The sequence below is a fragment of the Haliaeetus albicilla genome, chromosome 15, assembly GCF_947461875.1.
Source record: "Haliaeetus albicilla chromosome 15, bHalAlb1.1, whole genome shotgun sequence".
In the NCBI taxonomy this organism is placed as follows: Eukaryota; Metazoa; Chordata; class Aves; order Accipitriformes; family Accipitridae; genus Haliaeetus; species Haliaeetus albicilla.
Window position 1 is genome coordinate 31,210,617 of NC_091497.1, and position 26,736 is coordinate 31,237,352.

General features: G+C 42.5%; 1 protein-coding gene across 10 annotated transcripts in view; it reads right to left on the reverse strand.

Moving 5' to 3' along the window:
- Nucleotides 1-26,736, reverse strand: part of ENOX1 (ecto-NOX disulfide-thiol exchanger 1) — a 360,508-nt gene that overhangs the window by 15,935 nt on the left and 317,837 nt on the right. For 8 of the 10 annotated variants that reach the window (XM_069802661.1, XM_069802660.1, XM_069802657.1 and 5 more), the window contains 2 exons: nucleotides 11,383-11,490; nucleotides 6,623-6,679 (listed from right to left, as the gene is read on the reverse strand). In XM_069802661.1, coding sequence (XP_069658762.1) covers nucleotides 6,623-6,679; nucleotides 11,383-11,490 — 165 coding nt within the window. The remainder of the gene's footprint in view (nucleotides 1-6,622; nucleotides 6,680-11,382; nucleotides 11,491-26,736) is intronic. The other 2 variants (XM_069802662.1, XM_069802659.1) reach the window with 1 other exon arrangement.

Here is a 26,736-nt window from a genome sequence, read left to right on the forward strand (position 1 = left end):
GTGAACATGGTGTACAACCCCCAGGACTGCAGTAGCAGGCTTGTCGCTGAAGCAGAGGTGGCCCATCATCCTTCAGGTGGTTGCGGGGGAGCCTGAGTGCTCTGACAAGCCAATCTGCCTTGTACACTGTGTGGGTTAAGCACACAGCTGCATATGTATAAGGCTGAATGTTATTCCTCACCAGAAAAGACGGGATGACTCCTGGATACGTGTGCAGTATAAATACTTGGGGAAAATGCTTTGGGATGAAAGGCTGCACATAATGATCAGATATTATTAAAATGTCAGGTAGCTCTGGGCATTGAAGAACTGTCTCCCTGCGGAGCTCACATGAAATTTAAAGTCAAAAAACTTTTGTGATTTGCTGAGTGGGTGGCTGAATGGGTTTTATCATTGTGTTTCAGAGTTCTCTCTTCTCCTCCCTCAGATGACAGGAATTCACTCCAATCAAAAGCCAAGGTACGATGCCACTCTGACACTTTTAATTAGGGACAAGGGAAGTGGTGTGATTTCTTGCTGCACATTAACAAAGGGGTTATTGCTACAGCCTAGATCTGCTTCAGGTAGCACGCTCTGTGTCAGAATATACCTCGGTCTGCTGTAGCCGTTTGCTCCCCGTAGGGTTAGATCGTGGCTGAAACCGCAGAGCCTGTGATCCAGCCAGCAGAGAAATCTGCACTGTGCTCATGAAACTCAAATCCTGTCCTCTAACATACCGAACTGGGGCTGGGGCAGTGAAGGGGGGAACTCAGGGGGACCCAATCTATCAGTGTGTAAGAACTTCTGAAGGCTGTGCAGGATCTTTGATAACATGGTCCTAAACAGCCAGTTAAACCCCTGTTATTTTTCAGGCCTCATGGTATTGAATTCATGAGGTGGTCATTCCTCACGCCTGCCATGGTAAGTAGGAAAGCTGCTGATCTGCGAACAGTCATAGCTGCTTGAATTTATCATACTCCACATAACTTAAATTGAAGGAAATGAGATGAAATGAGTGATGGAAGGTCTACAAATAAATGCCTGGAATGGAAAAGGCAGGGAGTAGAGAGAGGCATGGCCACTCCTCACCCCCTGGTCCTGGCCCTGCCAGGACAGAAGAACCTGAATACAGACAGTAAATGTAATCCCCAGGGGCTTTACAACCCGCTCCCATCAGGGTACAGGGTCCTTGCACCTTTTTCTAATGACATAAGACACCCATGACGAGAAATCAAACCCCACATCTCCCTCCTCCTCAAGGGGCTACCCTCATCCCTGCACTGCACCGTTACTCCTGCTCGTTCTCCTTAGACAATTAACTGCGTTTGTTAAATGAATTAGCTGAGCGAATACAATCTTGCAAAGGGGAGCAGAGGGTCTGGAGAGCGCACGTAGCCCGTGCTCTTTTTGGGAAATGCAGCTTGGAACCTTCTCAGGTGGAGGAGAGAAGCCAACCTCAACTTCTGGCATCCCCTGCGGGGGATGTCACCCCGAACTCTCGGGTACAGAAAGGGTGCCAGCACCCTCTCCTACCCCCAAACACACACCACTGTCATCGCCTCACTTTTTGGAGTCCCCGCTCGCTCCCGTGTGCTCCAGAAATGCCTGCTGCGAGGCCAGAGGACCCAGCGGAGGCAAGGAAGCTCCTCAGCGACTCACGTCAGCTTGCTGAGCTTCACAGCTTACAAACCTGGGAAGCTCGAATAGAAAAAACACGCATTTCCCGACCTGTGCAAGCCCTGCCCTGGGGTTTTCTGGCCAGTAACTTCAGGCCCAAATTGCTCTTATATTAGCCACGTTGAGCACATTTTTATCGCGAGCCTGTGCTGTTCTGGGAAGAGCAAGGCTTTTGAAGGTGGTCTAGCAAGGGAATGGCTGTTGCATTCACAAGGAGGTGAAGCAAAAGCATCAGCAATCGCTTGGGATCGTCGTCAATAAAGGTGACCGACTTTTGTCCCGTAGTCCTGAACCACTGGGACGATTTGAGCAGGCGTTGCACTCTTCTAGTTCCCTCTCCTCTCCTTGTGTTCAAGGGCTCTTTTCATCTCACCTGGCTCAATGCGAGGCAGTCACACAGCACGGAGGTTCCCCATCCTATGGCTGGTGTGTATAAACACGTACACTGACATGGGACGGTCACAGCAGGTACCCTTGGATGCTTCCATTAAAGGTTTGCATAGTGAAGTACAGGAACTGCACTCTGACAAGCCTGATGGAATTACAGACTTCTCCAAAAATTGAAGGGGGTTAGCTTTTTAAATCTTTGCCCAGCTTGTTGCAAAAAATGAGCCTCATGTAAGAGTGGTCTTTACTTGTCTTTGGTAAAATTCTTCAGTGATTAACCACACTATGTGAGAAGAGAAGACTAGGGTGTAGTTAGGAATAACATCACTGAGTGTAGCGTAAAGTGAGCAATTTAGTAAAATGGTTGAAATATTTCAGCCTGGGTATACTCCTCCTCAGAGTCAGGGATCATCTGGTAACTGCTTGAAAAGCAGATACGGAGGGGGAAAATTAAAGGAAGAATCAACATCAAATGTAAGATGCTTGGTTGAACTTGAGAAATGCTCTGATAACAGCTTCAACCATTCAAATGGAAAAATGCATCCCTACTTAATATTATTGATTTCACGTCTGGATAAAAACCCACGGAATATTGTGTTCAAGCTGCTGGAGATGCTAACTGGAGGCAGACAGACAAATGAGGTCAAAGTCATTACTTTGTTCAAACAATGGAACTGACACAGAACAAAAAGCTGGTAAAAAAAACTCGTGGTGACATCCGTTTCACCCTCTGAAATATATTCATTTTATTATGCTTTGCTGATAATGAAGTAACCCTAAAATTCTTTTGGTGAAATCCTGGCTTTTTAACCTGATGGGAATTTAATTATTGACTTCAACAGAGTCAGGACTTTACCATGCAATTGCAATCTGGACATTCAAAGTGCTTCTGCGACCATGACCCATCTCTTGCTTTGGTCTGAACTTGGAGGACTGATACTCTTGACTACCATTTTATGGCACTTTTACAAAGGGTAGGAGTTATTCACAGGAGCTATCTAAGGAAGGCAGATAGCTGTCAAGGGAGAGCAGCAAACTCCTGGAAGAATATCACTGAGTACTTCTAAAATGAGGCTTGTGTAAAAAAAAAATCTCCTTTTCTCCATTAACAATAGAGTGATACTATGGATGTTGACCTTCCCACCCCCAAAACAGGGATATATTCACCCAGGCTATATAACTGTATTTGCATGCAGTGCCCTATGTATACTGAATTCAGCAGTGAGCAAAAGCAGATCTTTGATCAAAACACAGAATTAACCTATATCCAAGAGGCTCCACAGAAAGCCACTGAACTTACAGAAACAGTGGAAGAATAAATGGCATTTATAGCATTAGCCACAAAACACGTGATCAACATTTTCAGTTTGCACAATGTTCTCTACTCAAGCACACCACCCAAGCAAGATTTTTTTTTCACATTGGGACTAATCAGGTCCCAAGGGTCTGGGAACATCCTGGAAGAAGATTATATCTGAAATTATAATTGTCCATTGGCCATTATTTTCTCTTCAGTTAAGACAGAGATGTGAATTAAATATCGTTATATGCAGCAATGAAGAGGAAATTAAAAGGGGGCCAGATTAGAAGCAAGAAGTAATCTCTTCCTAACTGCAGGGCTGAAGGAAATGAACGCTCCGTGACAGCACCTCTGGCAGTCCTGGGTGTTGAAGTCTCTGTTAACACCAGGCCAGGATTTTGGGCTTTATGAACCACTTGAGCCTGACATTTGGCCTTTCCTGACACAGAGTATAGCTGGGAAATGTCAACAGCCATAACAAATATTACTGCATGTACTTGGCAAGTCACTCATGAAACACCCTTATGACTGTTCACAGAGCCTTGTAAGATGGTTTTGCTTTCTGGAAATAACAGATGTACAGGCAATACACTAAAATTTCTGTTCCCCCCCCCCCACTAGATTTGTGTTTGAACTGCCACGGCAGGGAGGGTAACATTGCAATCGCTCCAGCCTCTTAGTTAACTGTGCTCAATTCTCCTGCAAAAACAAGAGAAAAAACTCAAGACTGGGCCATTTATAGGTTGGGAACATTTCAGGAAGGATGTTTTTCTTTTTCCAAAGGTGTCCAGATCCTTGTTTCCCTTTCAGGATTGTGTCACATAATGGAAATGTAGAAGACACACCAGGATAGGTCTAAGTATATATTTTCATCTATCTGTATCTGCTTTTGCTAAGAAAAATATTTCCATGTTTTATTTTAAGAAACAGTATTTTCTAATGTAAAATATGATGCAGACCAGTGCCATCAGCAGAAAGCCTGAGGACTGCAGAAAATAATCTTTTTACGATTACAGTATGGGCTTTCTTGATGTGTATGCAGTGTGCCTGAAGTTTCTACTGTCCTTCCTAGGAGCCTGATTTTCTGCAGAGTAATCTAAATATGCCATAGTGTGAAGATTAGATTGTGTGTTCAGTGTATAGACATACGTTGCCATTTTTCCTTACCAACACCTCCCACTATTGCTCAGCATGTAAAGGTATTTCATTTGCTGAATTCAACCTGTCAACTGTAACAAATATGTCCTAATCCCATTATATGCATCACAGTTCACTAACAACCACGTAGGAGCCACCAAGCCTTTTTCTCTTTGATCATCGCAGATTTGCACACTGGCCAAGGGCAAGAACCATGAAGTCTGCTGAGAATAGATGTGGAGAGACAACCTGCAAGGCTCAACACCTGAGCACTACATATTTGATATAAATGACAATTGTTTAAAAGGTACCTCAACTTCCATTTGACGAAGTTCATTACTGTAGCAAATGCTTTAACATCAGTTCTTTCCCTCTATTTCTCTATTTCCATTTGTGCTGCTGTGCTTTCTGTATTTCATGGTGGCATAATTGTTGAATACCTGGCTGCAACCGTGACTCGGGAATTGTAGCTGTCTGGTCTCCCTTTTCACCATTAATTTAGCTATTGACTTCTTTTCTTAGCAGTCTAATATTGCTATGAGATCATGGGGAAAGGTCATGGAAAAGAGGGGCAGAAAATAGAGTTTCTATTCTATGGAAAATTCAGGCATTTGAACAATTCCTACAATTACAAACTGGAGCAAAATATTACATTTTGAAAAATTTACCATTAACCAAAGATTCTGAAATCTTTGTTTTAGATATCTGGGAATGATATACTGAAACACTCTCTTTATGCGATTGAAATGCTTCATTTTTAATGTTATTTCAAACTTTGCATTATATAAAAATAAAACTTTCAGGCTTTTCTGTTTTATCCAGTTACATATGAGCCAGAAAGATAAAAGTTGAAGCATTTAGGTAATTTTCTTTTAAAACATTTCAGTCTTGCAAAACATTGTTTCATCCACATTTTTGGAGAGGAAGCAAGTTCCTTTAGAAAGTTTCTAAGTCTTACATTTCTAAATTCCTCTAGGAAACCTGCAACCAGCTGTTGTACAAAGTCAAGTTTTTAGGTAGCAAATATGAGCATTTCAAGATCATCGGTGGATTAATGTCTTTATTTTGGTTTGCAAACAGAATCTTTCAAAGGGGCAATGAGACGCTGTGCAGACAGACCGCAACTGCAGATTTGTTGGAGCTATCAGACAATATTGAATGTCTCCTGTCCAAATGCTGAGAGCTATGAGGCTCTATCGACTTCACTGCGGAAACAGACCACAATGAATGAGATTCAAGAAAGGATTAAAAAAGAGAGGACAACCTTTTCTTATCACAAAGCAGTCCAGAAAATTTGAGCCTTCCATTCAGGTTTAAAATAAAACCGCTTTCCTGGCTGTGCCATTAGACAACACATTGACTGAAATAGATGTTAAAATATATTAGTGTTCAGACTGTTGCTAGTTCTCTTGGCTAGGAGGAAGATATAGAATATAATCAGTTTTAATTTTCATATGTTTATGACAAAGCACAAAGCTGCATGGTTTGGATGACAAACATAGCAGGGAAGTTTTCCTTTTTTCTCTCTCCCCTTATGCAAATTGCTGTTTTGACTGCAATCATTAAGGGAATACCAGAAGCATTTTTTTTGGCAGCAGGTTTTAAAAAAACATGACCTTAACAAGTCCTTTAACGATTTGGGACAAAATAATGACTCAATGAATTAATGTAGTCCTCTTGCGCAAATGAGCTGTTTCCAAATTACACACGTATACGAATCACTTCACTCAGGACTGAAATATGGCCAGACTTGCTCAGCTGCAAGGTGGCAGCCACAGAGACAAACAGTATAACTTTGTAGCTTGAGTAATCCTGGACAGGACACTAAGGCAAAGCATTTCTCTTGCAGTCGTTTCCATGGTATCTTTAACACCCACATACAGCAAGTAGGACATTGGTTGTTAAAGTCTCATCCAAATAAATCCTACAAAGTAAATTGCATGGAACCCAATTTATCTACCTCGAAATGAAGTTTGCTGGGATTTGAACCTGTGGGTTCAGGAAAAAAACCAGGCACTTCAAACCTGATGTGCAAATCATTCAGCCATTCTATCAGCTTTAAGACATAAATAGTAAATTTGAGACCATACACATGCATAGATACATATATCTCTAAATCTATACATAGATAGCTGTACCTACATTTGCCTGAGATTCATCGTGCCCATTGATTTCTGCTAATTCCTTGGCGCTTTTTAACTGCAAAGAGTGAACAAAAAACAAAAGAGAACAAAACAAGCATATTACTTGAGTATTTCACACAGTTATCTTTGATTTATTTGAAGGAGCATTTTATAAAGCTTCCAATGAGAAAAACAGATGGAGCATATAATTCTAATGAGGTTTTGCTCAAACCATTTTGAAACCAACATACTTAAGGCTTGATAGGTTGGCAAAAAAAAAAAAAAAAAAGAAAAAGAAAATAATAAGACTGGGTCATTATTTTTTAAATAATAAGATTAGAAAGTAGTTTCAAGGCATAAAAAGTGTACAGAATTGGCTCTCAAGAATAATAAACGATTTCATTTCCCATTCTTGTTGCTATTAATTTAAACTTTGCAATATTTGCAAGTTGCCACTAGCTAAATAGTGTTTTGCTAATGATTACTTTTGAATGATATATTTTGAGCTGTTTAAGATGCCAAAGTGCTACTATATGTTTCCTTCCTGAGGAAGCATCTAAATAACTGACATGGCTCCTGGGTATGACAGAAAAGGAGGTGAAGAGAAGAACAGCTCTTTTATTTAACCAGTGGCAGGAAGAACCGAGAAGACACTGCCAATTCCAAATATATGATCAGAACTAAAACTTTTCTTTTTCCTCCTGAATCAGCTTTTTGGGGAAAATCCAGGATTACATTGGGGATTGTAAAAAACACTCCCAAGAGATTTAAGGAACGTCCTTGCTCATGTCTCAAGCCACAGCGAAATGCGTAGTCGTTCATCCTGCGATGGAGCAAACACAGAAAGGAGGAGACACCGCAGCTCTCCTGACCCTATAAGCCGTGGAGGTTTGTACGCTTAAATGAAGCGCTCAGAACCATTTACTCTATAGGTAAATCTCTGGTGAGTCATGCTTTTATTCTAACTTCATTCAGAGTTGATATCTGGGATGGGGGGAGATGGGGAACAATAAACAGAACTTTCCTCTGCATTCCTTGTTTTTTGCCAAGGAAGCTGGTGTTGATGTCACTGTTGATGATACAGCCGTGATCCGGAATGACAACAGTCCTAAAACCCAGGTGAAATGGAACACTACTATGTTTTGATTAGGTGTCTGACTCAGAAGTGTTGGCGGACTACCCCCCTAGGGCGGCTGGGTTACCTCCATCATCTTTTTTGCTGCGTGGCAGCGACAGTTAAACTGCATGCGATTCAGTTCCCGGCTTCTCAGAGTTTCCAGTCTGACAAGGTAAGCGGGCCGTGGTCTCTGCATATCTTATTATGCAGGGCTGTAAACTGCACCGGTTCAGGAACTGCTGCTCAAGCCACTAAACCAGTCCTGACGGAGAGGGAAGGGGGCAGCAATCCCTGATAAAGTGGTACAAAGGGTAGCTGGGGATTGCAAATTCATCAGGTCTCCTGGCTCAATTCACTGATTCTCATCTTTCAATACCCTCAAAAAGTCTGCAATTTATACTGACAGCAGGGTGAATGCATTTCCAATGAATGCTACATGTTTTCCCTGTACTGAAAAAATAACCATTCTGGGAAACCACCTCACTGTGAGGATGGCTGGTAGGAACGAGCCGAGACGGCAACTTCCAGCCAAGCACCAGAATTAGGTATTTCTGCATCACGGTGCGACTGAAAGAGCCGTTTCCTGATTCTGCCAGTTCGTCATTATAGAAATTCACCTCACGTGAGCAGTTCTGTTGAGTTCAGCTGAATTACTCATCTGAATACGAGGTCAGGAGAGCGTGCTCGGGTATGTAAAACTGCTCCGCACGCTAATGCCAGGTCCTGAGCGCTCGAGGAGTGCTGTTCATTACTTACCTTTCACCTTTCCTTTTCCAGGTTGATAAAGTGCCGTCACCCCTTGGCGGCTGCCGGCTCCTTGGGCAACGCTCCGCACGCGTTCTGCTGGTGACACACCACTCCTCCGTCAGCCACATGCGTGTTTGACGGGAGAGTGAGCTCAGCCTCTAGCCTACATTGGTCTGGAAGGATTTCACTCCACCGTGGTTTCCCACCACCATCGCCCTGGAGAGCTCCACCGGTTAATCTAATGCAGATGGGATGCTCGAGCATTTCCAGCTCTTTTATTGCATGCCATGCTCTGAAAAGGATGCTGGAGCTCAGGTGAGAAGGTGCTAGCATCCACATCTACCCCAGGATCACCGAAGTAGGAGGTGGAGGTGAACTAGTGGAGACAACGGTGGAAAACTTATGGTAGAAAATGTGCAGCTATTTTCCCACAGGCTAAAGGGGTAAAGTCCCTTTTTTCCAATATTGTTTTTTTCTAAATTAAAATTTAAATTATATTCTTCTCTCATATCCTAAATACTGAAATGTTGGAATAGGAAACTTAAGAAAAACATACAATATTGGAAAAACAGGACCTGCCTTACCCCCTAGACCGGCTCCATCGCAGGTCGGTGGCGAGTGTGATGTTACCAGCAGAGAGTATGGTAAGGCAACGCACTGAACTAGTGCCAGTAACAACCAAGGGCCTGCCTGAAAGGAAAGGAGAAGGGTTGAGGAGAGAGAAGTCTCTGATATGTCTAATGCCACGCTGGGGTAGGTCTGACTCAAACCAGCGGGCGTGAATCCCTCTGACAACCAGAGCTGGAGGCCATGGGCTACATCTGATCCAGAAGCCTTTTGGGTCCAGTAACGCAATATGGTGCACAAGCAAAGGGGACTTCTCCCAGTAGGGTGTCCCAGCCTGGATGCGGCTGGGTTGGGGCAAGTGGATGGGTGGGAGATGTGCTGAGCCAGCAGACGTGCTCGGACACGGCCGCACGTCTCCGTGCAAAGACGTCCCTGGTGGGGCAAGGTAGGAGCCCTCCGCCAGCTTGAGATGAAAAGGCAGATTTCAGCAAACGTATCACAAAGAAAAGCCATGCAATCAAGGTGGGAGCCCGGTGCTATTTGTTTTTGAAAGAAATGTTCGTATTGACCCTGCCAGATGATTTTCAATAGCCGTTGTGGATGAAACACACAGATGAGCTCTGGTGCTTGTAGAAGAAAACTGTGAGCCTTGGCAAGTGGGGGTCATTACTGCTAGGGCTTCTGCTGTTCTGGAAAGTTTTGGAACTCGTTCAGCTTTGTTGGAGAAGCACACTGGCTGCGTAGCACTCCTTAGGAATTCCAGCTACTTACAGTCTTGGCCTTAGGCATGTTTCAGAGCTAATTCTCCAAAGAAATGCAGATCCATCCTGCCTTTCTTCCAGCTACTGTTTCGTCTGTCTGCCTAGCATGAGTGCACATTTGATTTGCAATTAGGAGGAGTCTGCAGAGATTCAAAAGTCTGCCCTGGTGGTCCCTACTGGGGCCTAGCATTGTAAGATCTTCTTATATGTTTTTGCAGCATTTAATTGTTACCAAGACGTAAAATAACTTCATGCAATTTCATTTTTTTTCTAAGTATTTTATAAGGCTATACCATGACTGCCATGTAAAAATGGAAATGAGATGCAATTAACTCAAGAGATCCAGTGGATTCTGTGTTTATAAAGATTCTGCCATTATCAAATCCATTCTTCCTCATGGTGTTTTGTATAATACACTCTTGCATCATCTCTCATTTAGAAGGTTATCTCTGTAACCAAAAGTGCTAAGTCCAGAATCTCAATTATTAGTTTCTAGAATATATTTGTTACTAGATATTTCAAAGACAAATGCTAAATGTGAAACAATGCCACAGCTTTCATAATGATAATTTAAAAGATCTGAAATAAGCATAATTTACTTTTCCCAATATGAACATTAAATGTATAAACCTGTGTTCAAACATATTCAGACATACATGCTGAAAAATCTTGACCATAAGAATCATCAGTATTTTGAGTCTCTGCCTCTAAGCAATTCAGATCCCACAGTCTTTAAACTGCAAACGCTTAACCAAGCCACTAAATATTTCAGCTCAAAGTTTATATAGAAAGGACTGAAATAAGGTCTCAAAGCAGAGACTGTGCCTGTGCAGCACAGGTGGGGATTTGTGATTTCAGTGTCTCCAAGCCACGTGGTCTGTACAGACAACATTTATTTATGCACACTGTGCTTGCGCACGATGCACTGTTTTATCTCCAGATTTACAGATTTAGCACCAGGTTTTCTTTTTGCTTTGTAACTATCCATCTTACCATGCTTATAAAACAATACTATCACATGTCCTTCTCAGTGTCATAGAACACCTTATTATCAAGGAAGGCGTGATAAGCAGTTTTACAGATGTTTGCTTCTCACTGCTTAAATAAGTGCATTGATAACTACTTTTTTAATGCCATTATGATAAACTTCCTTGTATACTCACATCTGCATGAATAACACAGGAGATGCCAAGCTCTTTTTTTTTTTCAATACTAGTCTTAAAAGAGCTGTTTTGTTTCAGGTATATTTCACCCTCCCAATATTTTTTTTTTAATTCAGAGCGAAAACACACATCACTGATATCTATGTAGAATAACATAAGAGGAAATGTTACTCAAGACATGAAATTCATTCTTGGACAGTATAAAATAAGGGTCCCTTTTCACTCTGTTTTCTCAAACTCTCGTGTTAGCCTCAGCTGCGTTCACAAATGCTAATCAGAGCAGACACACAGGCCACATAAGGTTATGTCTTGCTCACAGCATATTCTGTGGTCAGACTCCTATGGATACTGGAGGTGAAGCCACGAGTCCTCCGTCCCCTTCGCATGCCTCAGCCGGCATTTTAATCCCACCAGAAACACTCACCTGTTCCTGCAGGACTTTAAGCATCGCTTGTGTATGTGTTTGCTCTTCCTTGGCTTGCTCCAGTTCGGATTTTTTGTTATTTAATTCTTCCTGTATGCTCAGCAATTGCTGCACAAACCAAAGAAGTTTCTGGTTAGCATTGTCGGATCCAAAGCGGTTTTAAATCCTCAGTTTGATAAATCCTCATTTCAAACAATGCTTTGCAGTCTGCTCCTACATTTATTATTGTTGCATAATCTACTGCGTCTAAATGGACCAGAGGTAAATTATTTTCATCTGCCTCTCCTTCTGCAGCAGTGCTCCACGAGTAATGCATCTGTTAATGTGTGTTAAGCTATTTGTTACATTAAAGTAGAAACTCCTGGTACAGTATATCACCCACAGAACGACTGTCACATTCATCTGAACCAAAATCTTATTTGTAGAAGTATATGCGGTGGTTTTAATAATACTAGGGTAAACACTATGGTACATAAATAATTTAAAAGCTCAGCCCTTTAATATAATTAGTCATTGGCCCACAGCCATTTTCATTCTATGCAAAGCAATATTCTGGAAAGCTTTCACACTGAGTTGCCAAGAAGACAAAAGCTTCCTTTTTTTCCCTTGTGCTGTGATATTTTATTAGATCAGGAAGACTGACACCCTACAATCAATGTATCAGCCAGGAAGACTGTTGATCTGAACTGTCAAAACAAAAACCTATGACCAAAACCTATTTTTATGAAGAGAATTCTGGGATGTAGGGACACCTTTAAAAGCCCGCGTCCCCTGGTCTTGGCTAGCTTTAGGTTCTGCATGGATTTATGGTGACTGTCAAGAGCAGGTCAGTAGATTTAATTAACTCTGAAATAATTATATATTTTTGTATTGATGCAATGAACGTTAGACACTGCTGAAGAGCAAAAGGAGACAAACGCGAGATTAAAAAGGAGTTTATGGTGCTTTCCCTTAATGATCGAGAAAGGAAACTATGATTTGCTGGGGCAACATATTGCTTGTAAGCACACTCCTTTTTAAGAACTGCTTGCACGAGGAATTGCTTTACTAACCTGCGTTACTGATGTAACCATGTGTCTAAGCATCTAAAGCTTAGTTTATGTTTGTGCTCAGGACCAGAAACTCTGACTCAAACCGATGTTCAGCATCTTGGTAAGTTACAGATAGCAAACCTAGAAATAGTCCCTGGCCTTCTTCCACTGCGCTGGAAGTCCCAGGCATCAAAGGACTTGGCACCAGTATTGTTTTCAGAGCTGCTTGGAAACAGATGACATTTCAGGGACTGATGGAGTTATTGGTAGTGTATTTCTGTTGTAAGTGAACACCAGTATGATGGATTAATTCAGCCACCGAAGTAAAAATACATGTGGGTATATGTCTGATTATCTCTCACACGCTCTACAGTCCAGCTGGGGTAGCTTTTTGATGGATCTTGCCACCTGGACTGCTCCCTGGGAGCCTTCGAGAGACATTCAGGTATGTGTGTTCACTCTACCACAGCACAAGAGCATTTCAAATCTCAAGATTTTACATAAAATGACAAGGTCTCTTCCACTGAGGCTGTTGCCCAACCAACTTTTGCGTGGGAAGCTCCACTTCAGCATTTCCTGACAAGGGACGGACTGCCACCTCAGGCCTGTGTTCATCTTGCCTGTTGGGTACTACCCCCTACATTTTCAGAAGATACACTGAATTTGTGTATACTGTCATATGTCACACACTGATACCCATTCAGGTCCTTAGCACTGTTATACCTTTCCAGACATTTGATAACTTTTTAGCCCAGAAGGCACCATTTGGTCACCTCATGTAACCTCCTGTCGTTACAGACCATTGAGCTTCACCCAGGATAGCTCTAGCTGATGTGTGCAATTTAGAAAGAAGGGACTCCAATCCTCGGAAGAGAAGCAGAGCATACAAGGCACCAGAAAGTTAGCATAAACCCTTTTGAGGGTCACTAGCTGAGACACCTGAGGTTTGGTAAGCGGATGTGTCACCTAATAGGGGCTGGTCAAATGTCCTCTCCTTCCCAGCTGCAACCTGTTTGACCTCACACACCTGAACATGGCAAGGGCTGTTAAGAGAAAGGAGTCTTTGCCCCACATCTCGGAGTCTTCCCTGAGCAGATATGTCTCACCCGTGTGGCCAGCCTCTGACGATTCAAAGGGAAGAGCCAAAACGAATGAAACGATCCTCACACAAAGCCAGGAATGGAGCTAGCCAATTAGGCACTGGGGGAGGGAAGCCCTCCTTTCTGTCTCCAGGCAATCTGCTGAAACCTTGAAGCATGGGATTTGATTATCATCATCTCAACACGGTGCTATGAGTACTAGGGAGTCTGAGGAGGAACTCACAAGAGATCTTGTTTGCTCCACAGCCTCTGAAGGGAGTGAATAGCCATGCATACCCAAGGAGAACATCACCGCCATCCAGACTGCACCTTCGTCCTGGTTCAGAGATTTTACTCCAGGTTCTGGGAGAAACCCTAGAGCCCATCCTTCTGAACCATATAAACTCCCATTTGGAAGACCCCAAGTGAGTTTTCAGTTCATCTCTGCCCCTGGAAAGCCTTTTCACTACCGAATGACTGTTACAAATGGGAAACCAAGTTCCACTTATGTGTTGAACTTACTACACTTCCACCAGAACTGAAATCTCCTTCTTCATCATACCCACCCTCTCCCCATGGTTCTTCCATGGCCAAGTTTTACATACCACAGATCAGCTCACAGACTTCCACTGTATTATTTTCACATCTCCCACTGTGATTTAGTCTAATTATATCCCTCTTCCTTTGATCCTGACTTTGTGTTTGAGGCAATTTTTTCCAAAACTGTCCGAGCATGGGGGGGAGCTGTGTAGAAGACGCTCCCTGAGAGCACGAGAGATGCTCCCTGTTCTGCAACTTTGTACTTGGCTCTGGACCAGCCAGGAACAGGAATCCCAGGAAAATATCCAACGTGCTCAGTTTCCCCGCGGTAAGAAAGTGTGCATTCTGGTTGCAGTATGACCTGCAAAGCACTTGATATGAGATAAAACATTCCAGCAGTCTTAATTTGACTTAAGTTAAACTGTCAACTACTGCAGGCTTACTGTGTGCGCATAGGCTTATATTTTCAAAGACAGCAAATGGGGCCTATTTTCATGGGGGTGGAAAACAGAGTATCTGTAACTAAGGTACCATATTCCCAGTCACACATAAGGTTTTTCATTCACAGAACTGTGACCTTCCTATCCAATCCCCAAAGATGACAGAATTGTTTAAACCTTGTAGCCATCCCCTGGGGGTTTAACCTCTTTCTTTTTCTCTCCCTCGTATTTATCTCAAAAAGCTGCAGAACCTGCTAATTTTGCATGGGTCAGCTTCTGAAATTTCTTTTTCATGAGTGGTTGGTGCCACCACCAAGAAGTTGTAACAAGGAGTTATACCTGCCAAACAGCACATTTTTCCCTTCTAGACTCATTTTGGAAAATGAAGAAATAGATTTGACTGAAAAAAATATCAGCCTAAGACAGACGAACAGGGTGAAAAATTTCAGCACAAACACGTGATGTTTGGCAAAATTAGAAGCAAACGGGAAGAGGATCTTAAACTGGCAGGAATGAGGTAAGTTTCATAACAGGGGCTGCTGTCATGCCTGCTTATAAACAGACAGCCTCGCCATAAAGATTGTGATGAATGATGCCAAGATGATGGTATTTAATTATTCAGAATTATTTTGGTTTTCACATAAATGCGCTTATTAAAAATTGATCCTATAGACATTTCTTCTGCCCTTCAGATTGCTTGCAAGTATATGCCACGATCAATTAAAATAAAAAATGGTTCTTGGTCTTAATGTTTGTGCTGTCTGATAGTGTTCCACCTACTTTGCCATCTCACCCAGCCTTTGTGCCAGAGCTTCCCCCCGTGCCCACCCACCCACGCAGCATTTGCTATCCTGCTTCCCACGTGTTATATCCTGCTGGCTTGTCTCACGGCTACTGCCAGCGCAGCTATCAAAGTGTCCTTTCCTTCAATCTCCTCTCACCTCTCTGGCCATTTCCTTTAAGCCCTGATGTCCCCAACTTTGTGGCACAGCCATGGTATTCAGACAGCGGTTCCCCAGTTCCCTCAGGCAAAGGAGTGACTTCTTGGTTACACAGCCAGGAAATACCTGGCTCATTCTTCTGCTCTCTTCCAGTGGTCCTCAATGTGCAATTCTTTGGGTCTCTGAGGGTCCCCTGCAAGTTATGCAAGGGTCTTTTCCCCGAGCCAAAATCCCAGTGTCAGGAAGCAGAAAAGCATCTCACGGTGCTCGTCGCAGCTCTGAGGATCCTGGAGAGAGACACCTGCACAGCCCAGAGCTCCACCAGCACCAGGCTGGAAGCTCAGCTGGTCTACGTGCAACCAAAATGTAGGTTGACCCCTAAGAGATGAAGCTGTGGAGTAGGTCCAGATCAGGCCGGTAGACGTCACTGATATCCTCTTACTGGCATTTCCAGAGAGGAGACAGGAAAGGAGAAAGAATTAACCTACAGGTCGTCTCTCTAGAGATCAATCACTGCATTTTAGACAAAAAAAATGCAAGACAGATTGCTTGTTTCCAGCAGCAGCTCTGGAGCTGCTCTGTATAGAAATGGTAAATATCACTCTCCAGTGTTAAGATTCATGAGGACCAAATCCTCCCCGTACATAAGCAGGTAACTAATTTCTTTATATGGGGGGGAAGGGTGTGTGTGTTTTATTTTGTTTTTTTCACACATTCCCACCCCCCATGCTGAATCTCTGTCAGAGACAGTTCAGCACCGCCCATATTGCGTAGATCTCAAAAGTGCAGACAGAAAATTACCATCTTAAACCAATCTTCGCAGCTTCTGAAACATTAAATATAGATGGCATTATTGAAGCCGGCTGAATTACTCAGACTGTGTACAATGCGGTGCCAGTGTGGCCAAGAATGCTAACAACCAAACAACACACAGTGCCTTGAAATATATGAGAAGCCCTAAAGGGAAAGTAATAGCTTGCTGTTGTGTACCACTGTGCAGCCATGAAATACTCCTTCTCTTTCCTCCCCTCCTCCCCGCCCACAGTTCTTCACTGCTCCCCAAAAGGCCCTGTTACATGTCTACATTTAAATATAAATTACGGACATATCTAGAAGTGTGGTCATACACCGAGCCTAGCAGGACAGAGAAGGGTCTCAGAAGGAAAGCGTGGTTTCCAGCATGAAACCATCAACTTGGTACGCTAAGAAAAGGGAGGCAGATCAGAAGAGACCGCAGGGCCTGAGGCTGTACTTAAGATACTGTAAGGCTGACAGAATAATGAAAAAGGAAAACCAGCATTTGCCACAAGTTTAGCAATTATACTGCTGAATGGTCCTGCCCCTGCTGTTTTGGTTATGGTTTTCTCTACAGCTGCTTGAAATGAAATATGAAAAGGTTACAAAGACCTTAAAGAAAGGGAAGAAAAGACGAGCAGACAAAAGAACGCCTCCGAGGTGGGAGCGCTGACTTTGAACACAGGTTGTGCAGGCATTTTCAGCAAACCCAGCCTGTTCAGCCACGGGAAGGAGGCACAGACTCTCTCTGACATACCTGCAGTAGCTGCAGAGTGTCCAGAAAAGATCTGTGGCAAACTCTTCTGAAATGAGTATATCAGTCAAAGAGGGATGCTCTTACATAGCCTAACTGAGCCAACTCAGCTGAATGGTCATCTTAGACACCTAGTCAACTCAGGCAAACTGAATTCTATCAATATCATGTTTTGGGGAAGCATATTACTCTCCACTTACTACCTACAGGGAATATATTCCTATACAGGAAAAAATGGGGAGATCTGATTCACCAGGTGCCTAAAATGAAGGCAAAACTTATGTGCTGGCTGTATCCCAACCAAGGCTGCCTTTTTCAGTCCCAATGAAATCAAGGCTTGCACACTAAACAGTAACCCTGGGAAGCAGTTCTCACTTGTGCAGAAGTGCAGTCCTTTCCCCTAGACTACACTAGAATCAGAGATCTAAAAAGTATGAAATCACAGGCATTGAAAGGACTGCAGAGTTCTCCTAAAAATTAAAACACTCACTTATGTTAGCAATTTCTGAGGTTTTGTTTTCTTTTTTTTTCCCCCAAGTAAAACCTTGCTGTGTCTTTTCTAACTTTATTTTATAGAAAGAAAAAGAAGTTGGAGTTTGCCAAATGGAAAAGGACAAAAATCAGCAAGGAAAATTAGTGTTTCAAAATTCTTAGAGGCTGTTCGCAAATACAGAGGGGAAGAACGGTAAATATTTATTTTCAGAATCCTCCTTAGGTAGAAGGAAAAGAAATAATGAATCAAAAAGAAATCTCAGGTACACAACAAATTGCAAAATAAAAATACAAATCCCTCTCCCAGTCCTTCCACGGACAGTCTGGAAGAGTGTTTTTCTCTTTTTGTAAGACAGACAAGATTTCATATCACAAATGGCCAGCACATGGCAGGCTTGAATAATGAGAAAGTGACTTCCCAGCTGAGCAAATATGCATTAGTAACAAGACGCTGATGAGGCCAGACAAATCACCAAGGAAACAGGAGAATATGAAAGACAAGTCAAAGAAGCTTTAGAAATGAGCCCTCAAGGAAGTTAGCCATGTTGCAGCAGTAAGGGCAACATACATGCCATCCTCATGGATGACAAGGCATTATTAAAACAAAGAGTATGACTGTGGATTTTTTTTAAGGGAGTAAAAAGAAACACAGTGTAATAGCACAATGTTTCTCATCCCTCCCACCTCTCAGGGACGGCCTGTGTCATAGGAACCACGCGGATGGCGTTATTTGGATGGATGGGGTAGTTTGCAATGACAAAAAAGTCCAAGTCCTGACACCCCCTGCCCTGGGCTGGTGAAGAGCTGCATGTGGATCAACATCCCAGCTCCTGCTTGTTGGGCGTCCACCTGCAAAGTGAGTTTCCCTGATTCTTTGGCCAGAGACAAGGACCATGCTGACCATGTTAGCTCCACAAGTTAACCGCCTCAGAGGGGGCCGGGGAGCTGGACACGCACCTGATGGGTGAGCACGTATGGTGGCACTACTGAAGAACTCCGTCCAGCGGCTTCTTTCGGGAGATGTTTACCATAGTCCTGTCCTCCCTGCTATTAGATTGACTGCAGAGGTCCTACAGCTTTTCAGCACTTCGAGTAGGAGCAGGCAGGAGTGAACCCGAGAAATATGCCAAATGAGAAAGCAGACAGATGGACACAGACACAGTGAAACTACCTTAAGGGAGGTTACAGAGAAGATGGAGTCAGGCTTTTCTTGGATAAGGGCTGAGGGTGAATAGACAAATACTCAACAAGGAACATTTCTATTACATATAAGGAAAGTATTCCACAGTGAGGGTGGCCAGCCACTTGAACAAGTGCTCAGAGAAGCAGTGGAGTCTCCATCTTTGGAGGTACTGAGAACATAGCTGGACAAGGTCCTCAGCAAAACTGAGACAACTCCAGAGCTGCCCCTGCTTTGAGCAGAGGCATGGTGTACGTGACCTCCAGATGTACCTTCTGACATGTTCTTCTGTGATTCTAAAGAATACCTAATAGATATCAGGTAATTAGTTCTCAAATTCTTTTATTTCTATGAGGCATAGCAATTCAGCCACACCAGCTACAAGAGGCAGTGTTAGGAGTTGGACAGCAGATGAAAGGAGACCATGGACAGTGCAATGAATGGCTTACGAGCCAGTCTATAGCTTTCTTTTGTCAAGTAATTTTTAAGTATATCTCTTACTCCTCAAGAAAGACTAGTTCTCTTCGGTCAGCTATGGACTTCTGCAGTAAATGAGGAAAAGAGCCAAGTACTTAGGAACATTACAGAATCAATCCCTCCTCTCAGAAGTTAAATTCTCCCAATTGACTAATAGCTACTTAGTGCTAGCATCAGGGAGCCCTCTCTGGGATCTGATTCCACCGCAGATTACACATGGTCTTTGATTTTGATGGTGGCCTGTGGAGGGGAGAAGCCTGGCCAAAGCCCACTGCACCTTGTCAAGAAAGCTCCCTCCTACCTTTGCTAAATGAGGTGATTGGCATATTACATAGTCCTTGACTTTACTGGCAACTGGTGAGTGGACAGGTGGGCTTACAGTTTGCTCTGATCCCGATCAAAAGAAGAGGGCTGATTGCAGATGAGCATTATCTCCCCTCTGCCCTCATAGCTGCCCTACAAGGCACCCAGTCAGCACCTGGTATGATGCACAGTCAGAAGAAGCCATGATCATCCACTCATAGGAACCTCATCTTCTCCAAACTCTCACCTGGACCCGTCCGTTGTGGATACCTCCTCACCAGGCAATGGCACCTGAACTGTATGATCCCATCTCTTTCATGGGACCGCAAACGAGCACGCTCTTTCTCAACAAACCAAATTAGATTTTTTTTTAATTTTGATTTCCTATTCAAGAAAAAATATCTTATTTATTTTGAAGGAGAATAAAAAGACCTGACACATTTTAATTAGAAGAATAACATTAGGGAAGAGAATCAATTTACCCAGCGTAATTCCCATTGAAACACAATTCCTAGCAGAGGAAGCAGAGTTCCTAGTAATGATAGCATAAAACACATTTGAAAACTATGTAATCAGCAAGCCAATGCTAGTATTTAGGATCTTTTAAAGAATTCATGTAAGATCACTGGACTGTAAAACTTATGAGATCTGTCCTTTACCACCACTAAACTACACAAGCATGTTAATGAAGCTAGTAGTTGATTCCTTTTATATTTTAAATAAAATTTGTGCACCCAATTATTTCTCTCCAAAGTCTTTATTCTTGCTGCCAATCTCAGTTTAGCTTTACCAGTGGTAGCAGGCAAAAAGATGCTACCTTCCATCATCTTACCACTAGAACAGCTATCGAGAATATGGTGCTTAAAGCATCTGTGGGCCCTCATTTACACTTCCCCTAATATTGTTGGAGCGGTGGTGGCAGAAGTAGGAAATTAAACACTACTTTCAATAAGGAAAGGTTGATAAACACAGAGGAGAACCCATTTGGCTTGTCTGAGATCTGGTAAATAATTAGCACTTAATTGCCAGCTGCTCTTTTTTTTTAAAATATAATCCGAAAAAGTAAGTATTTTCTGGAAGTTTGACTGCGGACAGTACTGTACAGAGCCCTGAAAAGCACAAGGGAACAAAAATAATACTTATGTGAACATTTCTCTCTGTCCTGGGAGCAGACATATTTTTTAACCAGTTTCCAAATATCAACCGTTGGGCGAGAGAAGAAGAGACAGGCCTGGAAGTGAACATCTGGACATTGGGTCCAGTCTCTTGCACTTGTCCTGTATCTGTTCCCTATAAAATTATCAGTGTTGATCAATATTGCCGTTACTACTCCAGTGCCACTTTTATAGGAAAACAGAAAAATCTTAACTGGAATTCATACCGCAAGAGCAGTAATAAAAAACATTTCCAACTTAATTATTCTGGTCTGTTTATTCAGCAGGTAAAATGCAAATAAAAGGGGTAATGTTTTTATCCTTTTACTTACTCTTCTTTTTAATACTGCATTTGGAGAAGAATCAGTTTATAGTTGTGCGTAAGTACATTGGGTGGGTTATAGGCTGAATAGATGTTTGGTAAGCAAAAAGTAGGTGGATAAAAAAAAGACTACAAATCTCCTCTGCATTTAGGCTTTATTAATAAATACAGCCATAACATGCTCCATCTATTCAACAATGATGTTAATGTCAGTGCTAAACTGCTCCTAGAACCCGTATATTTAAAGGTAAATGGTTGTTATAATGGTCATGGCGCTCACATGGCACCAGATTGGGCAATTTTCAGTCAACGGCATATGTGTCTGTGACTTCTGACATTTCAGAAAGTTTGTATGTGAGAGAAAGGAATGGCTGTGACAGTTAACAACATCTGCGAAGGATCTGAGAGCTGCAGACCTAAATGCCAGCTGAGGCTTATTGGAAATTAATACGTGGTAGATTGGTTAGAAGAGTGATGTGGAAAAAAAGTTTTACGACACCTATCCTACTAGCTGTTGAAACCTCCTGGACAGAAATGTGCTTTTCCTTCCTGCTCCCACTGAAAGAGAAAGGACCATGGGAATAGTCAGTTCTTCCATTACTTGTATGAGAAAAAACTACATTTCATATAGGATAGGAGAGGAAAGAACTGAGCAATGCCATCTTTACTTGTAAAAAAAAGTTCTGCTAGCTCAGTGAGGACATCTGAAAATGGACTAGCTCTGCTCTGGTGGCTGGGAATGGCAGAAATCCAATTCAAAAGGCAACACAGCGAGGCCAACAGTAGCTATCTCTGGCTTTCCTACTCAGAGTGGTTACTATACATTAGAGGTATATGATCTTGCTTAGAAAGCCGAGAGATGAGCCTTGTGCCATCTCCCTTTGACAAAAGCGTCCTAACCCAGCTCCCAGCGACTGTTCTGTGGAAGATGTTCACCCCACGGTCCTCGTCACCAAATACGTACCCTGGGCATCTCCCTTTGAGGGAGCAGTGAGTGTAAGGAGGGAGCTGCGATGCATTCCAGCAGCTCTTCTCACCCTCCCAAGCACAACAGGGAGGCATATTACAGACCAAATTGTCCTTCCCTGGATGAACACTGAAAGCCCGTAATGACTGCTAGTCACCTGGCATTTATCAGAGCCCTTTAAAAAAAAAAGGTGTATAAGTCTCAGGCGCACGTGCTATTTATTTTACATGCTAAAGGATTAGTAAACTGCAAAAGCTAGTCCTCGGTGGGTAGGAAATGTCAGGAGCAAAGTGGCCTTTGCAGCAAGACCTTGAGTTGCATATTGAACAGCAAGGACAGGGAGGTATTGAATAGGTGATGATTAACCGTGTGCTCGCTCTCTGCGGCACTGAACGGGGAAGGGTCTCTGAGGTATATGAAGTGAGATACACAGGCAGTAGTTCTGGCAATTCCTGGCTTCTGAGTGCTCAGGTTCGCAACCTGCATTGCTATTTGAGCAAAATTGATATTGTCCGGGGGAAAAAAAAAAAAAGAAGACAAGACAAAAGAGGACTTTTCATCACGCTGCCTCAGTGACACCCATGTGGGTCATCAACAGGGCCAGAATATGTTCAGCCTGATGCTGAGACACCCTGAGCTACCTAACAGAGTCGGTGGCACCCACAGCAGCGTATCGGCCTTTATGTCAGCCCTACGCCGACCACCCACGACTGTTCCTATTGTTTTTTGCTTTCCACCCCAAGCGCTAATTTTAGGAGAGGCACCCCACCCCGCGCATCCCCCACTTGTGCAATAACCCCATGGCTCGGCTTTAATGCATCGCCACCAAGGAAGGGGAGTTCATGCTGTCGCTGGGCGTTAGGGTTAGGAACCCCAGCTCGGCTAATGAATCAGGGCCCTTAATGAGGTGCCTCTTAAATGTCCCAGATACACCCCAGCATGAGCAATAGCAGCACTGTTGTACGCTCTCCGGAGAAAACATAGGTGGAAGCATGATTTAGATGGGGATTTTTGGATGACACCCTTGCCTGTAGGAGCTTAAATTCAGCCCATCACGCTCAGGGAGCTGTGAGAGAAAAGAACATTATCATACATTTACATGGTGCGATGAAGCGCCGTGCAGAATTACCAGTCTATTGGCAAATGAACCAGTTCAGGAATCAGGACAGCTGTGCAAGCACGGCACCATACCTTGGCCAATTAAGCCTGCCAAAAAGGTGGAACTAACTTGCTCAATTAGAGAGCCGTGCTGAAGGAGGTGTGCTCTGTAGACTTAGGACTAACTTGAGGAGTAAAACATTGCACCGATGGCTGTGCTATGGAGGTGGTTCATGAACAACCCTGGATAACCATTAAATTCTAAAATTTACTTGGAAATGTGCTAATGAGTGCCATCTCCTATGTGGCCAACTGACATTTTTCAAAGGCTTCCAATGTTATCAGTTTCAGGCAGATTTTATAAAGGATATGGAAGCCACATCATTAATTCAATAGCGATTCACTGCCAAATTCTGAGTCCTTGTTTCAAAGCATGAAGGTGGTAAGTGCATTTCCTCAAGAATTTTCTTTGGTGGACAACTAACAAGAAAAGCATAGTTTTCATGCTTTGTCTTTGGAATGGCTGAAACATTTTGACGAGAATTTTTTCAAAAGAATTTTGGTTGCTACTCCACATGGAATACGATAACCCAAATGGTTAAAATTTGGAGAAATTATAGACCCACTGAAAACTGAGTCTTATAATGGCAAGCAGTAAGCAACACTACGAGGTGATATTTTCTGCACTACCTATAGGCATGTATCTGGTAAAACATTTCAGACAGACAGACAAGATTTAAAAAATTCTTACAGCTGTGCTGTGAAGTATTGTAAAAATAGTTACAGCTAAAACATCCTCCCTTGTGATCACAGACTTTGTTAGAGAATGCCAAACACTGCTGCAAAAACAGAGCCATGCAAAAAGTGATCTGCTTGGTATCTGTGTTCTCATGTAGAAATAAATTGAAGGCAATACCACCTATGCAGCAGTGACAAGTTAATTCAATTTCCATCTCAAAATCAGGTAAAGTGTATCTCATTTGTTACCATGGATACAAGACATTATTTCCATTTGTTTGAGATCTCACAGTGGGTATGAAATTAAACTGTGACACAGTTTTATGGAGGAAGTTGACTAAAACCCCCATAAGTTCAATGTCATTAGTCCAAAGGATTTTCTTTTTTAGACACACTAAATAAGCAGGTTGCTACTGCTGCCCATAAGGTATACTTCATTAGCAAACATCTGTGTGATTTTGCTGATGCTACTTTAGATCAGTAGGAGTGATGGAAGAGAAAATAAACATTCACTTCACCAGTCCTGCAAATGTGGGGAAGAATCCTGAAAAATGTCCAGATGGTAGAAGTACATTCAAAATATATTGATGGTGTGTTATTTGCTATTGTTTGGCACCAAACATGTTTACAGAAAGTTTCCTGATTCTGAAAATGCATCCACTTTTTCCTCAGATAAATCTGCTTTTCAGGCTGCAGCTCAAATCACTTGTTCTCTAGTTTTCAAAGTTAGAAGAAGAAGAGGTGTATGAAAAAGTGGGGGAGAATGAAGAGGAAAGAAGGAGGAAGAATACATTTTTTTAATGCTGACACATATACAGGGTTCAGGAATTCAATGGCTTTCAGTTTACCTTGTCTGAAATTAATTTTAATATATACAAAAGGATAAAAGGGAATACAGGTCTTCTTGTTAAATTATTACTACTCAAGTCCTGGCTATATGTTTAATATTTCATAGAGAGACTGATTTCCATAGATGCTGAGCACCTGCTATACCGATGGATTTCAGCTAAGGTTGTCATCTCTCAACATTTACAAAACCAAGCTGAGATAAAACAGACTCTACCTAAATCAAAGGTTTATTTCTAAATATTCATGCATGAACTGCACAAAAAGCACAAAGGTTATGGGATGCCATGACTAAGGCTAATCATTGAAATCCAAAGCCATCATTCAGCTGCTTAATTGACTGATAATTTCCCACCAAATATTCTGAACTCTACCTCCCGTGCTTCTGTGTTGTTGCCTTCCTCAGCATATTGTCAGACTGGATTATCTGCAATGTCTTCTCCAGCTCCTTGGGCCATCTCTAATTATATCCCATTGGGAGTTAGTAGGTCTGACCCCGAGATGGCAAACTAGAAAAATTCAGAACCTCACAGCAAAATTGTCATGAACATGGAAACTCTCAGAGGAATAGGGACTACAATGTCCATTGCTAGCTGAACAGAGATAAGTAAGTCACTCTCTGTTATTGACTTGCTTTATTAACATTTGCTTGAAGTTCAATAGAAATCTATTTATATTCTACAGACTTGATTATCCTTCATCCAGACCCCAGGTAGGAAATTATAATAATGCAAAATGAGCATTAGGGCTCTAGCGTTTTGATTTAGTAGTATTTTGTGCCCACTTTTCACTAATTTTAATGGAGAATTAGCACCAGGCTGAAATTTAGCACAATATTTATATATGCAGTTAAATTTAATGAAGCCAGTGATATTTAAGTATCCATTTATATAAGGATAAGATTGTGAATAGACCTCAAGCATATCTAAAGTATACTGAAACCTCAAGTATTTCTGATTAATGACTTCATCCCTAAGTTCGGGAAAGATTTTATGCCTGCATTATCGATGACTGATTTTTGATTTTTCAAATATTTTGTTCAGAAGTATTCCACTGTACCATAAATCACCCTAATTTTGTAAAACTTTGCAGGCTTAAAGGGGCTATATAAACACACGTGTAGGCTTGTCTTGTGCTCTGTTATTTGGCGTTTGGTGGGATTTGCAGGCTTGTTGGATTCGACGGGTACCGTGATAGCCATGCAATTCCTAACCCAACTAGGCAGCTCACATGTAAATTAATGTCTCCTGGGTTTTGTCATAAAAAAGCAGGTTACTGCAATCGGGAAGTGGGTGCAACTTGTCCCCTTCTGGAATCTAATAACCGGGACCGATAGAGGGGTGCCCGCGTTGCTTCAGGGCACAGATGAAGGAGGCAAAATTAACCTCTGCGGTGCCATCTCGAGAAGCTCCGTTCTAGGTGGGACCCCAATCCAGCGTCATGGTGAGACACTGCCCTTGCGCTCTGTCTCGTATCAGCTGAATACAAGTGCCTGGGCAGGAACGATGTTATACACATGCGTGTTGAAGGAGGGGTGCTTACGTGTTAGTGACGTGTCGGATGAAGCAGCGGGAGCAGTCTGGGTGCGCTTGCCAAGACTTGCCCAGCACAATGTCAGGACCACATCAACAAATAAAGGAGAACGCTTAAGATAAACTGACCCACCCCTGCAGGGACACATTGTGGTTTCTTGCTGACTGGTGTCAAAGAAAAAGCTTTGCTGCTGCACTAAACGACTTCTTTAAAAAATGCCTGAGTGAAAAGGTTACACCCGTGGGTCAGCATAAATGATAAAAGCTCAGGAGATAGCATTGATGTTGCTATGCACTTTCAAGTTAGCAGGAGGGTAGTCTGGACGAGCTGGAGATGTCTCAGTCATCCTCAGACATGAGCAGAAAAAGACAAAGCTGAGAAGCAGAGATGCATCTGAAGATGCAGATGAATGCAAATGAAGACACCACAGAACATTGGCTATGCTACACTAGATAAACTTTCTTGAACTTTTGTGTGGAATTAGAGCCAATTGGATTAAGTCGGGAGAGCAATCGGGGATGTACTGAAGTAATTTGCTCCTAACTAGAACATGCATAAGGAGTTTTCTTGAATGATCAATGGGTTTACAGTTGATGAATTCCTAAAATAACTATCCCTAAATATGTCCCCAATTTCTCCTCCCCTTTCCCCCATCTAAAATCCG